Source organism: Narcine bancroftii, chromosome 7, assembly GCF_036971445.1.
Source record: "Narcine bancroftii isolate sNarBan1 chromosome 7, sNarBan1.hap1, whole genome shotgun sequence".
In the NCBI taxonomy this organism is placed as follows: domain Eukaryota; kingdom Metazoa; phylum Chordata; class Chondrichthyes; order Torpediniformes; family Narcinidae; genus Narcine; species Narcine bancroftii.
The window spans coordinates 212,240,073-212,255,826 of record NC_091475.1 but is presented as its reverse complement, the minus strand read 5'-3'; the positions used below and the strand labels follow the sequence as shown (position 1 = coordinate 212,255,826).

The 15,754-nt window shown below is 39.7% G+C and overlaps 1 protein-coding gene across 3 annotated transcripts in view; it reads left to right on the top strand.

The window, feature by feature from the left end:
- The window catches only part of lrrc51 (leucine rich repeat containing 51), a 30,897-nt gene that overhangs the window by 9,384 nt on the left and 5,759 nt on the right, over positions 1-15,754 (top strand). For all 3 annotated transcript variants that reach the window (XM_069892226.1, XM_069892228.1, XM_069892225.1), the window contains exons 2-3: positions 2,611-2,693; positions 8,371-8,576. In XM_069892226.1, coding sequence (XP_069748327.1) covers positions 2,611-2,693; positions 8,371-8,576 — 289 coding nt within the window. The remainder of the gene's footprint in view (positions 1-2,610; positions 2,694-8,370; positions 8,577-15,754) is intronic.

Sequence of the window (15,754 nt, the reverse complement as noted above, 5' to 3'; positions counted from 1 at the left end):
CGGTCTTCTTCAAAGGAGGTTGCTGCCCGCCGAACTGTGAGGCGCAAAGATGCATGGTTGGAGGCGATATCAGCCCACTGACGGTGGTCAATGGGGCAGACACCAAGAGATTTCTTTAGGCAGTCCTTGTACCTCTTCTTTGGTGCACCTCTGTCTCGGTGGCCAGTGGAGAGCTCGCCATAGAACACGATCTTGGGAAGGCGATGGTCCTCCATTCTGGAGACGTGACCCACCCAGCGCAGTTGGGTCTTCAGCAGCGTGGATTCGATGCTTGCGGACTCTGCCAGCTCGAGTACTTCAATGTTGGTGATGAAGTCATTCCAATGAATGTTGAGGATGGAGCGGAGACAGCGCTGATGGAAGCGTTCTAGGAGCTGTAGGTGATGCCGGTAGAGGATCCATGATTCAGAGCCGAACAGGAGCATGGGTATGACAACGGCTCTGTACACGCTGATCTTTATGTGTTTCTTCAGGTGGTTGTTTTTCCAGACTCTTTTGTGTAGTCTTCCAAAGGCGCTATTTGCCTTGGCGAGTCTGTTGTCTATCTCTTTGTCGATCCTTGCATCAGATGAAACGGTGCAGCCGAGGTAGGTAAACTGGTTGACCGTTTTGAGTTCAGTGTGCCCGATGGAGATGTGGGGCGGGGGGGGTGCTGGTGGTCATGGTGGGGAGCTGGCTGATGGAGGACCTCAGTTTTCTTCAGGCTGACTTCCAGGCCAAACATTTTGGCCTGTCTAAGTATCTCATAAATGCCCTGTTTTTATAGATTTTTGGCCTGGCTCAGTCTCAACCATCCCCCTCTCCTGCCCGGCTCATTCATGATTTCCTTTCATGTTTAAGCCTGGGTCGGCCTTGATCCCCTCCCCCACCCTGTACCAGCTCAGCTTTGACCCCCCACCACCCTAACCCAGCTCAACCCTTTGCCTCATGTACCTGTTAAAAGATTTTCCTAAATGTTAAAATTGAGCTCGCATTCACCACTTCAGCTGGCAGCTTGTCTTCTGGTTTGTATCTCACCCAAATTCAATGGAAAAAGCGTACTTGCAAAAGGAAAAAGTGTGTATCATGGCTAATGTGATTTATGGTGTGAAAAATAAAAAATTTAAAAAAAAAGGAAAAAGCGTACTTGCATTAACTCTATCTATAGCCCTCATAATTTTGTACACCTCTATCAAGTCTCCCCTTTTCTTCTCTGCTCCAGGGTATAAAGTCTTAACTTGTTCAACCTTTCCCTGTAACTCAGTTCCTTAAGTCCCTATGCTGCTTGATCCACTGAGTTCCTCCTGCAGATTTTTTTGCCACAGATTCCATTATCTATAGTCTCTTCTTGTGTTTCCAAAGGGAAATAGTTGAGAATGGTTGTAGTAGGGTAGATGAGGAATCAGAGGATGTGCTGGATTTAGATGTTCAGACTGTACGTCCCACAGGAAGTTGATGAATAAGGTTCAAGCATGAGAAGTTGGGGATAATGTACAAGAGTGGGTTGAGAATTGGTTATTTACACGCCTGCTGGCAAAACATGTGCTTTGGATGTAGAGCACAGAAGTACTGGAAAAACTGAGTAGGTCACACAGCATCCACAGAAACTAACGTGCTTTGGATGTAGAGCAGAGAAGTGCTGGAAAAACTGAGCAGGTCACACAGCATCCACAGAAACTAACGTGCTTTGGATGTAGAGCAGAGAAGTGCTGGAAAAACTGAGCAGGTCACACAGCATCCACAGAAACTAACGTGCTTTGGATGTAGAGCAGAGAAGTGCTGGAAAAACTGAGCAGGTCACACAGCATCCACAGAAACTAACGTGCTTTGGATGTAGAGCAGAGAAGTGCTGGAAAAACTGAGCAGGTCACACAGCATCCATAGAAACTAACGTGCTTTGGATGTCTTTTTCTAATCAACCTGCCTGATTAATGGTACAGTTAGCATAGCAGTTGGCACAGTGCTATTACAATACCAGAGACCCAGGTTTGAATCTGCCGCTATCTGTAAAGAGTTTGCACATTCTCCCTGTGTCTGCAAGGGTTTTCCCTGGGTGCTCCACTTTCCACCCACCCACTGAAAAATATGGGTTTGTAGGTTAATTTAGATATAATTTGGCAGCACAGGTTTAAATGGCCAGAATTGGATTAATTTAACTGCATCCTTTGTTGTGACCCTGTGTCAAAATTTATTTCGTCATATATATTTTATTTGGCCAGTTTATAACAATCACCTATAGTAAGACACAGAAGTCTGCAGACAGCATGGTTAGAAGTGAAAACACAGAGCTGGAGAAACTCAGCAGGTCAAACAGTGTACTTTATCTTTCTTTTCTTTGGCTTGGCTTCATGGACAAAGATTTATGGAGGGGTAATGTCCACGTCAGCTGCAGGCTCGTTTGTGGCTGACGTCCGATGCGGGACAGGCAGACACGGTTGCAAGGGAAAATTGGTTGGTTGGGGTTGGGTGTTGGGTTTTTCTTTATACTTTGTACTTTATTTAGCAAAAGTAAAGACACATAACCAACATTTCAGGCTTGAGCCCTTCATCAAGGTATATAAAGTATACTATAACAATTACCTCCCTCTGCATTCTGCTCTCTAACCAGTGGATGTTGCTTTACACCTGCAGGACTGTTAACACAAAAGAGTATGACTCTGTCTTGTATGGTCCAATTGTGGATTATTCCTTCAGAAATTTGGACACTCTCCCTGGTATGATAACCGTTAGATATTACTGCAACTCTTGTTTTCAAAAGCCATGTGTTCAGTGTATTGATGACTTAGCATTGCATATTCAGTTTGTTTGCCACTGTTGAGTGTTGAGCTCCCAGTACCTCTAGTCTTCACATTCTCTAGATCAGGGGTGTCAAGCTGAAATTCACAGAGGGCCAAAATTAAAAACTTGGACTAAGTCGTGGGCCAAACTAAATATTTATTGAAAATTTTCAACAACCTCTGCATGTTTTCTCTTCGTTCAAGATATGTAATGTTAAACTTTTTCTTATTAAAATAAATGTTTAATAATAGTTTTGGTTAAACTCTTTCCAGAAGAAGCATTAACAAATGAGAAATAAAATATTCAATAAATAATATTTCTCTATAACCTTTAAGCTCCTTTTAAATGTATTATTTTCACAAGCCAACAAGTCAAATAAAATAACAACTCGCTTCAATGAAAATCCAATCTTTCAACTATGAACAGTCCAAAGTTAACCAAAGAAAATATTAATCCAAGCTTAGCTGTGATTGACTCTGATGCACCTGGGTCTAAACCAGATACTTGGCATCTCTTCGATGCAAGTTCATCAAACTCTGGGGTCAGAGTTTGCCTCCCACCTGTCTTGAAAGGTCCTGTTTTCTGTCTTTCGTTTGGCCATTTTTCGTAAGGGGTTTATTACATGTGAGTTAGGCGACAGATCGCAGATACTAATGAAAGTAAAGAGAGGAGGTGGGGGCGATTAGCGGGCTGACGGGCCGGTGCCAACGTATTTGCAAAGCATTCTGGGATTTGTAGTATTAGCTGTGCATGCGCTATATTGGCGCGGCGGCCAGCGGGCCAGCTCTAATACATATTTTATATGATCTTGCGGGCCAAATATAATTATATCACGGGCCAAATTTGGCCTGCGGGCCTGAGTTTGACATGTGTGCTCTAGATTATCACTGTTTGTTTCCATGTGAGGGCTTGCTTTAACTGGGAAGTAGTTGATAGATAGGGTCACCTACCAACCTCCAGCCCCTATCCCATTTAGCTACTTTGAAGCATCACCTTAGCTTCACTAAACTTTAGCACCAAGAAGGACAAAGATATGGAATCAAAAAACAGAAAGTGCTCGAAAAGTTCAGCACGTCAGAGAAACAGTTCTCATTTGAATTTTGGGACGCTTCATCAGAACTGGTGAAAAAAGAAAAGAATTTGTTTTAGAACATCGAACATTACAGCCCACAATTGTTTTGTTGAGCAAGTGTCAGGTTTGGTTGGTTCAAAGACACAAGGATTTGCCATCAATGTAACTATTAACACAACAATTAATAAGAGAGAGTGTGGGAACATACGCATGCAATTTATAAGGGAGTGTGGGAAAAATTACACAGTTATTAATTCTCACAGGTGATGCAGACATTCACACACTATAAGCAGTAGTTATTCACACCCTCCCAGACCCATGAATAAGAGGGTTGAATTTAGCACCACTGTATCCGCAGGGGTATATGCAGGTTCTCGGACCCCTGATCAGTTGAGAGCGACCGCTCTACTGCCAGTATCGATCTACAGCAATTTGAGCTCTAGCAATACCCCGGCTCAGCTTCAGTGCAGTGTGCACTTTACCCGCAACCCTTCCAAGTGACGTCTACAGTAGCAACCTGGCATGGAGCGGTGTCTGGGGCTATCATTACAAGGAAGAGAGACCAAATGTCCTATGCTCATGCTAAATACAGGTCTCTACCCAATAAGGATGCTAGGTGATTTGAACCAGCCAATGGCAAAGTGTGCACTGACCCAATATTAACTGACATTCCACCTGAAAATCATCTACAACTTATAACTTTAAGTGAAACGAAAGTGCAGCATGTGCAGTGACTTTCGAATGAGTTTCAGATGGGGAGACCATGTGACCACCAGCTAGAGGCAGAGAGTCCTCCACACACAACAACAATGTTGTGCTGACCTATATAAACCTACTCAGTAATCTAACCCTTTCTTCCCTCACACCCATAACCCTCTATTTTTCTTGCATCCATGTGCCTAAGGTACTTTTAAATGTCCCTATTGCACCAGCTTCCACCACCACCCCTGGCAATCCAGTCCTGGCACCCACCACTCTGTAAAAAGGAATGTACTTCTGACATCTCCCCTACCCTTTCCTCCACTCACTTTAGATAGCTGTTTGCATCCTGTCCAGGCAAGTCAAACCATACATAATACAACAGGTTGTGAAGAATAAAGATATGAGCTATATTCTGAGCTGTTAGTACCATAGGACACTATAATACAGAAACCGGCTCTTCAGCCAATCTAGTCCATGCCAAACTGTTATTTTGCCTCGTCCCTCTGATCTGCACCATATCCCTCCATCCTTCTTCCATCCAAGTTTTCTTAAAATGTCAAAATTGAATCTCTGTTTACCAATTTGTTGCCAGCTTGTTCCACGTTTCCACCATTCTGTGTGAAAAGGTTCCCCCATCAGGGCGACATCAGGGGTAGGTTTTTTTTTACACAAAGAGTTGTGGGAGCCTGGAATGCATTGCCAGGGATAGTGGTGGAGGCTGAAACATAAGGGATTTTTAACAGACTCTTTGGCACATAAATGAAAGAAAAATAAAGGGTTTAGCGATGGGGAGGTTTTAAATTTTTTTTTGGTAGATATATATATATGGTTCGGCACTACATTGTGGGCCGAAGGGCCTGTAATGCGTTGAAATGTTCTATGATCTCACCTTTCAACCTTAACCTATATAACCTTATTACAATTATAGCACAGTAACAGGCTAGTTTGGCCCTTCTAATCCATGCCAAACTCTTCTCCCACCTGGTCCCATTGTCCCGCACCTGGACCATAACCCTCCACACCTCCCTCGTCCATATACCTATCCAACTTTCCCCTAAATATTAATATCGAACCCATATCTACCACTTCAGCCGGAAGCTCATTCCACACTTCCACCACCCTCTGAATGAAGAAATTCCCCCACATGTTTCCCCTAAACTTTTCCCCCTTCTCAATCCATGTCCTCTTGTTTGAATCTCCCCTACTCTCAATGGGAAAAGCCTGTCCACATTGATTCTATCTGTTCCCCTCATAATTTTAAAGACTTTGATCAAATCACCCTCAATCTTCCACGCTCCAGGGAATAAAGTCCCAGCTTAGTATCCTTTCCACATTCTCAAACCCTGAAAAGCAGTAAACATTCTTGTAAATCTCCTCTACACACTCTCTATTCTGGTTATATCCTTCCTATAATTCAGCAACCAAAACTGCACACAATATTCCAAATTTGGCCTCACCAATGCCTTATACAACTTCAACATGCCATCCCAACTCCTGAACTCAATGCTCTGATTTATGAAGGCCAACATACCAAATGCTTTCTTTACTCCCCTATCTACATGTGGCTCAACTTTCAGAGAATAATGAGAAATATTTAGAATTCCTAAATCCTTTGTTCTACTGCACTCCTCAACTGTCCACCATTTAACATGATGATCTTTGCTGATCAGTTCCACCAAAATGTACCACCTCACATTTATCATATTAAACTCCATCTGCCATCTTTCAGCCCACCTTTCTAATTGTTCTATATCCCACCACAAGCTTTGAAAACCTTCTTCACTGTCCACAACACCACCAATCTTCATATAATCTGCATACTTACTAATCCAATTTACCACCCTATCATCTAGATCATTAATATAAATGACAAACAACAATGGACCCCGTACTGATCCCTGAGGAACTCCACTAGTCACCGGTCTCCAATTTGACAAGCAATTTTCCACCACTACTCCCTGGCATCTCCCATCCAACCACTGTTGAATCCATTTCACTACTTCAACATTAATACCTAATGCTTGAACCTTCCTAACTAACCTCTTACGCAGAACCTTGTCAAAGGCTTACTAAAGTCCATTTAGACAATATCCACAGTCTTCCTGCTTCAGTCTTCGTCAACCTTCTCAGTAACCACCTCGAACAACTCTATTAGATTAGTTAAATATGATTCACCATGTACAAAACTGTCTTGACAACTAATCAACCCTGTCTTTCCGAATATTATACACCATCTCTAAGAACACTCCATTAATTTATCCACCACTGACATCAGACTCACAGACCTATAATTACCAAGTTTACTTTTGAAGCCTGTTTTAAACAGTAGAACAACATGAGCTACCCTCAAATATAGCTGGCCCGCTATGGCACGTCCCCCGTAGCCAGTGACATTTTAACTATTCTGTCAAAGCCCCCAGTAACCTCCCTCAGGGACCTAAGGAATATTTTGTCAGGGCCCGGAGATTTATCCACTTTTATTCTCTTTAAAATAGCCAGAACTTCCTCCTCATTAATCTGTATATTATCCATGGCCTCACTACCAGATTTCCTTACTTCACTTGCCTCAATATTCCATTCCTTAGTGAATACTGAAGAAAAATAAGTCATTTAAAATTTCCCCCCATCTCTTCTGACCTCACATAACCTACCCCTCTGATCCTCAAGGAGCCTAATTTTATCCCTCACTATTCTTTTACTTTTAATGTACCTGTAGAAACCCTTCAGATTTATTTTTACCTTACCTGCCAAAGCAGCCTCATATCTCCTTTTAGCCTTTCTCATTTCTTTCTTCAGATTTTTTCACTCCTTATATTCCTCAAGCACTTCATCTAGTCCCTGCTGCCTATATCTGATGTACACATACCTCTTCCTCTGAACCAAATTCCCAATATCCCTTAAAAACCAAGGCTCCCTATATTTTCTGAAATCACTGGTTCACAGAAGCAGAGAAACAAACCCGCTTTCTCTCTCAGTTCAGGTGAAGGGCTCCAGAGCTGGAACCCAAATTCCATTTTTCTTCCTACAGGTGCTGCCTGAGCTGCCAAGCATTTCCACCGATACTTTAATTTTCAAAGATATGGGATCACAGAGGGCCTAAACTTACATACGAAGTATCGCACGTGGGGACCTGCTTCCACAACATACAAAACACAATATATGGTGCAGTAAGGGAAGGGGTGCTGGGCTGCTATTGAAAGCAAGGAGCTGACCAGGAGAGGGGGCAGGAATCTGTGTCACCTAAGGGTCAAGGCAGGAAGTCCTTTAGTTTACAAATGGGCATGAGAAACCTGTCATTTCCAGTTCCTGAGTCAGGTGGAAACTGAAGGAACTTTGTGTCCCAGGGACCACATGTGTAGAAAATGTCTCCAGTTGACAAGTTTGGGACAGGGATATGAGACCATAAGATATAGGAGCAGACATAAGCCATTCTGCCCATTGGGATTAGTTTGGATTAATACATGGCAATGGGATTAGTTGGGATTAATACAGGGCAGTGGGATTGATACAGGGAAGTGGGATTAGTGGGGATTAATACAGGGCAGTGGGATTGATACAGGGAAGTGGGATTAGTTGGGATTAATACAGGGCAATGGGATTAGTTGGGATTAATTCAGGGCAGTGGGATTGATACAGGGAAGTGGGATTAGTTGGGATTAATACAGGGCAGTGGGATTGATACAGGGAAGTGGGATTAGTTGGGATTAATACAGGGCAATGGGATTAGTTGGGATTAATTCAGGGCAGTGGGATTGATACAGGGAAGTGGGATTAGTTGGGATTGATACAGGGCAGTAGGTGTGCACCCATTTATTCAGTCCTCTGCTTCCACCCTGCAGATGCCCTCAAATTGACCCCCCGGACTGGCTTGAGGTCCTATGAGTACACAAAGAAGTGGAAGCTGAAGAGCTGCTCCTTGCGGCTGAGCCACAACAAACTGACTGACCTGAGTGGTTTGAAGCAGTTGATAGACACCTTGTTGGTGGAACCCACACGATTGTTCTGGATTGACCTCTCCTTTAACAGCTTCTCAGTTGTTGACCCGGTAGGTGTCAGCATATCGTGCGTGTTGGGACCCGGTGAAATCAAGCTGCTGTGTTTCACCCAAAGGACCAAAGCAGATCAGGCAGCACCTGTGTGATGGGGTGGGGGGGGGGGGGGGGAGGAAGAGAGAGACAGTGTTAATAATTTGGTTAATGAGCATGCTTGAATGAAAGGTTATCAACTTGAAAACATCCCACCCCTCAGATGCTGCCTGACTGGCTGAACTTCTCTCATTTTTTATGAGATGGCACTGGGTGAGAGATTAACATCAGATTCTCAACGTGGACAAGACAAAGGATTTGATTGTGGACTTCAGGAGAACCAGGGAGAACCTCCCTCCACCACATTATCAATAACTACAGTGGAGAGAAGTTCCTTGGATTTCACTTAACTAGTGACCTAATGAGGATACATATATCTTCTCTTGTCAGGAAGATGCGAAAGTGACTGCACTTCCTGAGAAGACTGAATCAGGCAAGGCTACTGGTCACCATCATGTCAACCTTCTATCGGAGCTCTCTTGAGAGTCTGGTATGTTTGCTGTAGAGAAATGGATCAAAATTCAATCCACAGGACAATAAGAATGGCAGAGAGGACCACTACCCCCATTGATGTGATCTACAAGATCGTTGTCTGAAGAGGACATTATTGAAGACCCCTTCCACACACACATAGCATCTTTCAGCTGCGCCTGTTGGGGAAGACAGCATCACCAAGTTGAGGAATGGGAGGAGTCACGTGATGGAGTAGTGGCCGGTCAGGGAATTCCAGCCCTCTCCCGAAAAGTTTTAAAAAAACACACAAAGCACAAAGGTACAAGATTAAAATTTATAATAAAGTAAAAATAAAGGTGAGAAGAAAATGGCAGCGAAGAGAGAAAAGTCGAAAACAACGGGAAGAAAAGAGGAAGAAAGAATATTGGAAGAAGAAGGTGAAGGCCTTACCTGTCCGAAGAGGCCCGCCGCGGAGAGAGAAGCCCGCTCCCGCAGGTCAGTGGAAGTCCCGGGCTCGGGACTACAAAAATGGCTCACAGAGCCGAGTAAAAGTGCGCAACCGCGCATGCAAAAAAACCCACTGACGGGAGGGGGGAATAGCTGCGGAGTCGATCTCCACAGCTGAGAGAGACACCTGCAGCACAACAGATGGTCAATCCAGAGGGAGAAGAAGAAGAAGAACAGAAAGAAGTGGAAGAAGAAGAGAAAGGCAAGACAATGGATGTAGCTTTTCTTAAAGAATATATGGAATCAGTGAAAGAATGGCAATTACAAGAATTTAATGAGATAAAAAGAATAATTAAGAGTGCAGAAGAAAAAATGAATAAAATAGAAATGGTCATATCAGAGATAGGAAAAAGAGTGGATAATGTGGAAGAACGAGAAACAATTGTAGAAATTGAAGTAAAAGACTTAAAAGAGAAATTAGAAGAATCTAATAAAAAAGTTAGAGGCACATGAGCTGTTAGCTCAGAAGATAGATATAATGGAAAACTATAATAGAAGAAATAATATAAAGATAGTGGGCCTTAAGGAAGATGAAGAAGGCAAGAATATGAGAGAATTTATAAAAGATTGGATCCCCAGGGTCCTAGGAAGACCAGAATTACAGGAAGAAATGGAAATAGAGAGGGCACATAGAACATTAGCCCAAAACCACAACCGCAGCAAAAACCAAGATCCATTTTAGTAAAATTCTTAAGATATACAACAAGAGAAAATATATTGGAGAAAGCAATGAAGAAAGTAAGAGAAGACAAAAAGCCACTGGAATACAAAGGTCAAAAAAATTTTTTTCTATCCAGACATAAGTTTTGAACTCCTGAAGAAGAGGAAGGAGTTCAATACAGTGAAAACGATCTTATGGAAAAAAGGATATAAATTTATGTTAAAGTACCCAGCGGTACTTAAAATAGTTATTCCAGGGCAACAAAACAGACTATTCTCGGATCCAGAGGAAGCAAGGAAATTTGCAGAACAACTACAAAACAAGCAGAGAGATGAAGACATGTAATAAGAGTAAAAATGACCACGATCTATATGTATGTGTGTAAAGGGGTATATGTGTGTATATATATATAGTGTGGATACATGAATGTATCCGTATTTAGAGGAAAATATATAGAGTATAGACAAGAATTAATAAGGGAGGGAAAGGGAATAGAGGGAATAAGGAGGGAATTAAAAGAGTGATCTTTGTTACATATGAAAATTGAAATCTTTTCCAGGGGGGGCTGGGTGGGGAGGAGTTACAGTCACTGCAAAATCAGTTGACGTTTGCGAGTGAATTCGCAAATCCAAATGGAGAGGGGAGATGTGGTTGCCCGACAAGGGATAAAGGGCAACTCAGGAGGGGGAGGGGAGAATGGGGTTAAAGAAGTTTTAAATAGGAGAATAAGGAAAATGTTTGATGTTTTAGAAATGTTGTCTTATAAAGTGTTCAAAACAAGAAAGCAGAAATGGATAAGAAGGAAAGGTGATGATGGAGAAACGGAAAGGGAAGATAAACAAAGTATAAAATGGCTACGTTGAACTATATGACTTTAAATATTAATGGAATACATAACCAAATCAAAAGGAAGAAACTGCTAAATTTACTGAAAAAAGAAAAAATTGATATAGCATTTGTGCAAGAAACACATTTAACTGAATTGGAGCACAAGAAATTAAAGAGAGATTGGGTAGGACATGTAACAGCAGCGTCGTATAATTCAAAAGCAAGAGGAGTAGCTATATTAATTAGTAAAAATGTGCCAATTAAAATAGAAGAGGAAATAATAGATCCAGCAGGGAGATATGTAATGATAAAATGTCAGATATATTCGGAGTTTTGGAATCTACTCAATGTATATTCACCTAACGAAGAAGATCAAAAGTTTATGCAAGATATTTTTTTGAAGATAGCAGATACGCAAGGGAACATATTAATAGGAGGGGATTTCAACCTGAATTTGGATTCAAATATGGATAAAACTGGGAAAAAAATTAACAGAAAGAACAAAGTAACCAAATTTATAATTAAATCGATGGAAGAAATGCAACTTTTGGATTTATGGAGGAAACAACACCCAAAGGAAAAGGAATATTCATATTACTCGGGTAGACAAAAAACATACTCAAGAATAGACCTATTTTTGTTATCAGCTTGTATGCAAGATAGAGTAAGAAAAACAGAATATAAAGCTAGAATATTATCGGACCATTCACCCTTAATATTGACAGTAAAGTTAGAGGACATCCCTCCAAGAATGTATAGATGGAGATTAAACTCCATGTTACTCAAAAGGCAGGATTTTAGAGAATTCATTGAAAGACAAATTAAAATGTATTTTGAAATAAATACGGAATCAGTGAAAGATAAGTTTATACTATGGGATGCAATGAAAGCATTCATCAGAGGGCAAATAATATGTTATGTAACTAAGATGAAGAAGGACTACAATCGGGAAACAGAACAGTTGGAAAGGGAAATAGTAAATATAGAAAAAGAATTAGCAATAAAGGAAGATACAATTAAAAGAAGAGAATTGGCAGATAAAAAAATAAAATATGAAACACTACAAACATAAGGTAGAGAAGAATATAATGAAGACAAAACAGAAATATTATGAACTAGGGGAAAAAACGCACAAAATTCTAGCATGGCAGCTTAAGACAGAGCAAGCTAAGAAAATGGTATTGGCATCAAGGAAAAAGGACAAACAAATTACATATAATCCAACGGAGATCAAGGAAAACTTTAGAGAATTCTGTGAACAATTATACCAAACTGAAAACGAAGGGAAAGAAGGGAAAATAGATGAATTTTTAACTAAAATTGAACTACCAAAATTACAAATAGAGGAACAAAATAAATTAATAGAACCATTTGAAATAGTAGAAATACAAGAGATAATAAAAAAAAATTACCAAATAATAAAACACCAGGAGAGGATGGATTCCCAATAGAATTCTATAAAACATTTAAAGATTTATTAATTCCTCCCCTCCTGGAAGTAATCAACCAGATTGATAAAACACAAAGCTTACCAGATTCATGTAAAACAGCAATAATTACAGTAATACTAAAGCAAGGGAAAGATCCGCTCGCACCAGTGTCATTTAGACCAATATCATTACTTAACACAGATTATATGATAATAGCTAAACTATTAGCAAACAGATTAGCAGAGTATGTACCGAAAATGGTAAATCTAGACCAAACTGGATTTATTAAAAAAAGATGCACAACAGACAATATTTGTAAATTTATTAACTTAATTCATGCAGTAGAAGGGAGTAAAGCGCCAACAGTAGCAGTTGCTTTAGACGCAGAGAAGGCCTTTGACAGAGTAGAATGGAATTATTTATTCAAAGTATTGCAAAAATTCAGTTTACCAGAGAAGTATATTAATTGGATTAAAGCATTATATAAGGGGCCATTGGCGAAAGTGACAGTAAATGGATATATATCAAAGCAAATTAACTTAAGCAGGTCAACACGGCAGGCATGCCCACTATCACCCTTATTGTTCGCGTTAGCTATAGAACCACTAGCAGAATTGATAAGAACAGAAAATAATATAAAAGGGATAAAAATAAAAGACAAGGAATATAAAATCAGTTTATTTGCGGATGATGTTATAGTGTACTTAACAGAACCAGAACTATCAATAAAAGAATTATATAAGAAATTGAAGGAATATGGAGAAGTGTCGGGTTACAAGATTAACGTAAATAAAAGTGAAGCAATGCCAATGAATAATGTGGATTTCTCAAAATTTAAGAAGGAATCACCATTCAGATGGCAAATGCAAGCAATAAGATACCTAGGTATACAAATAAATAAAAATCTCGGCCATCTATATAAACTCAATTATTATCCACTAATGAAAAAATTACAGGACGATTTAGAGCATTCGAAAGATTTATCATTAACGCTAATAGGAAGGATAAACTGTATTAAAATGAACATTTTCCCAAGGATATTATACCTATTTCAGGCATTGCCAATACACTTGACAGAGAAATTCTTCAAGGAGTTAAAGAAAATAATAAGGAAATTTTTATGGAAAATGGGGAAACCGAGGATGGCACTAGATAAATTAACAGAATGGTATAAACAAGGAGGCTTACAACTACCAAACTTTAAAAATTATTATAGAGCCGCACAATTAAGATACCTATCAGATTTTTATCAAACAAGGGAAAGGCCAGATTGGACTAGATTAGAACTAGATAAAATAGGGGAAAAGATACCTGAACACATATAAATGGGATGAAAAATTGGTACAACGTAGGAGTTCTCCAGTATTACATCATCTACTCAATATTTGGAAAAATATTCATGTAGAAAGGAATAAAATAAATTACCAACTACCAAAACTAATATTGACGCAAAATAAGTTACTCCCTTTTACAATAGATAACCTTTCCTTTAGAGAATGGGAGAAAAAAGGGATCAAAAGAATAGAAAATTGTTTTTCAGGAAATAGATTATTATCCTTTGAACAAATGAAAGATAAATACAATATAACTCAAGATACAGTGCTGGCATATTACCAATTGAGATCCTACTTGAAGGACAAATTAGGAAGCAGTCTGAGGTTACCAGAGGGAAGTAACTTTGAATATGTGATTACAGACACAATGATAATCAAAAGATTTATAACAAATATGTATATTAAACTGCAAGAAAAAGAGAATGGGGAAACAAATGGTAAAACTAAACAAAAATGGGAACAAGATTTAAATATAAAGATGAAAAAGGAAACATGGGAGAAGTTATGTTCTGGAACGATGAGAAATACAATAAATACGAGGTTACGTATGATACAATATAACTGGATATACGGGTTATACATTACACCTCAAAAGTTAAATAAATGGGACCCAACAGTATCTGACAGATGTTTTCGATGTAAAAAAAAAAGAAATGGGAACAACAATTCATGCAATCTGGACATGTGAGAAAGTAGAAAAATTTTGGGAAGATCTAAACCAGATATTAAATAAAATAACAGAAAACAATATACCAAAGAATCCAGAGATCTTCCTCCTAAGTAACATAAAAAACAAAGAATTTGGAATTGATTTGGAGGATGCACAAAAAAGATTTGTTAAGATAGCTCTAGCCGTAGCACAAAATGTATTATGTCAACCTGGAAATTGGAAGATAATTTGAGAATACAACAATGGTATATAGAAATGAATAAATGTATTCCATTAGAAAAAATAACATATAGTTTAAGAAATAATATTGAAATATTTGAACAAATATGGGAGCCTTACATGAAACACAATAGCGAAAACCTACCGGGGACATTCACTACCTAAATTAACAAAAGGAGAGGGAAATGAAAAGAATTGACTCAGTGGAATTTCTTGTTTATTTTTATTGAATGACAACATTGTTTGATTGGTTTAATGTATCTTAGATTTTGTACTTTAAATGGATGTGGGGGAGGTAGGGAGGGTGGGATGGGAGGAGAGGGGGGAGAAAATGACACTGTATATATTTGAAAAGGAAAATGTATGTATCATGTCAATGTGGTTTATGGTGTGAAAAGTAAAAAATTTTTTTAAAAAACCAAGTTGAGGAACAGCTGTGTCTCTGAGGGCGATGTCAGAATATCAATCAAAAGGGTGAACCCTCACAAGATGTCAGGCCTTGAAGGCGTACTTGACAGAGTACTGAAAATCTGTGCCAACCAACTAGGTCTGATAGCTCAGTGGTTAGACCACTGGTCTTTTAAACTCAGAGTCATGAGTTTGTTCTTCGCTGGAGCCTCATTTCTGTGACGATTCTCTGTCTTCCTTGTGGTAGACAAAGTTAAAGAATTTCATGTATATTAAATTCTAAATGACAATAACGAAACCTTTACCTTCAGCTGGAGTATTCACGGTCATTTTCAGCCTCTCATTGCTGAAGTCAGACTTCTGTGTTTCACTCAGTTAATGGGAGGGATGAGCCCCAGTGAATGGTTGAAGACTGAAGGAGAGTGGGAAAGGATTCCACCTTGGGCTCTCTCTGACTTCACTGGTTTCACCAGGAGGTGGCAATGATGGGGCATTTCCCACAGAAGAGCAGGCTCCGGTCAAACAGCAGACCAGCATTGAAAGAAGCCCTTCAGCCCAAATCATCGATTCCCATCCGATTACCTGCTTCAAAAGAGCATCAATCATCCTAGTACCCAAGATGAGTAGT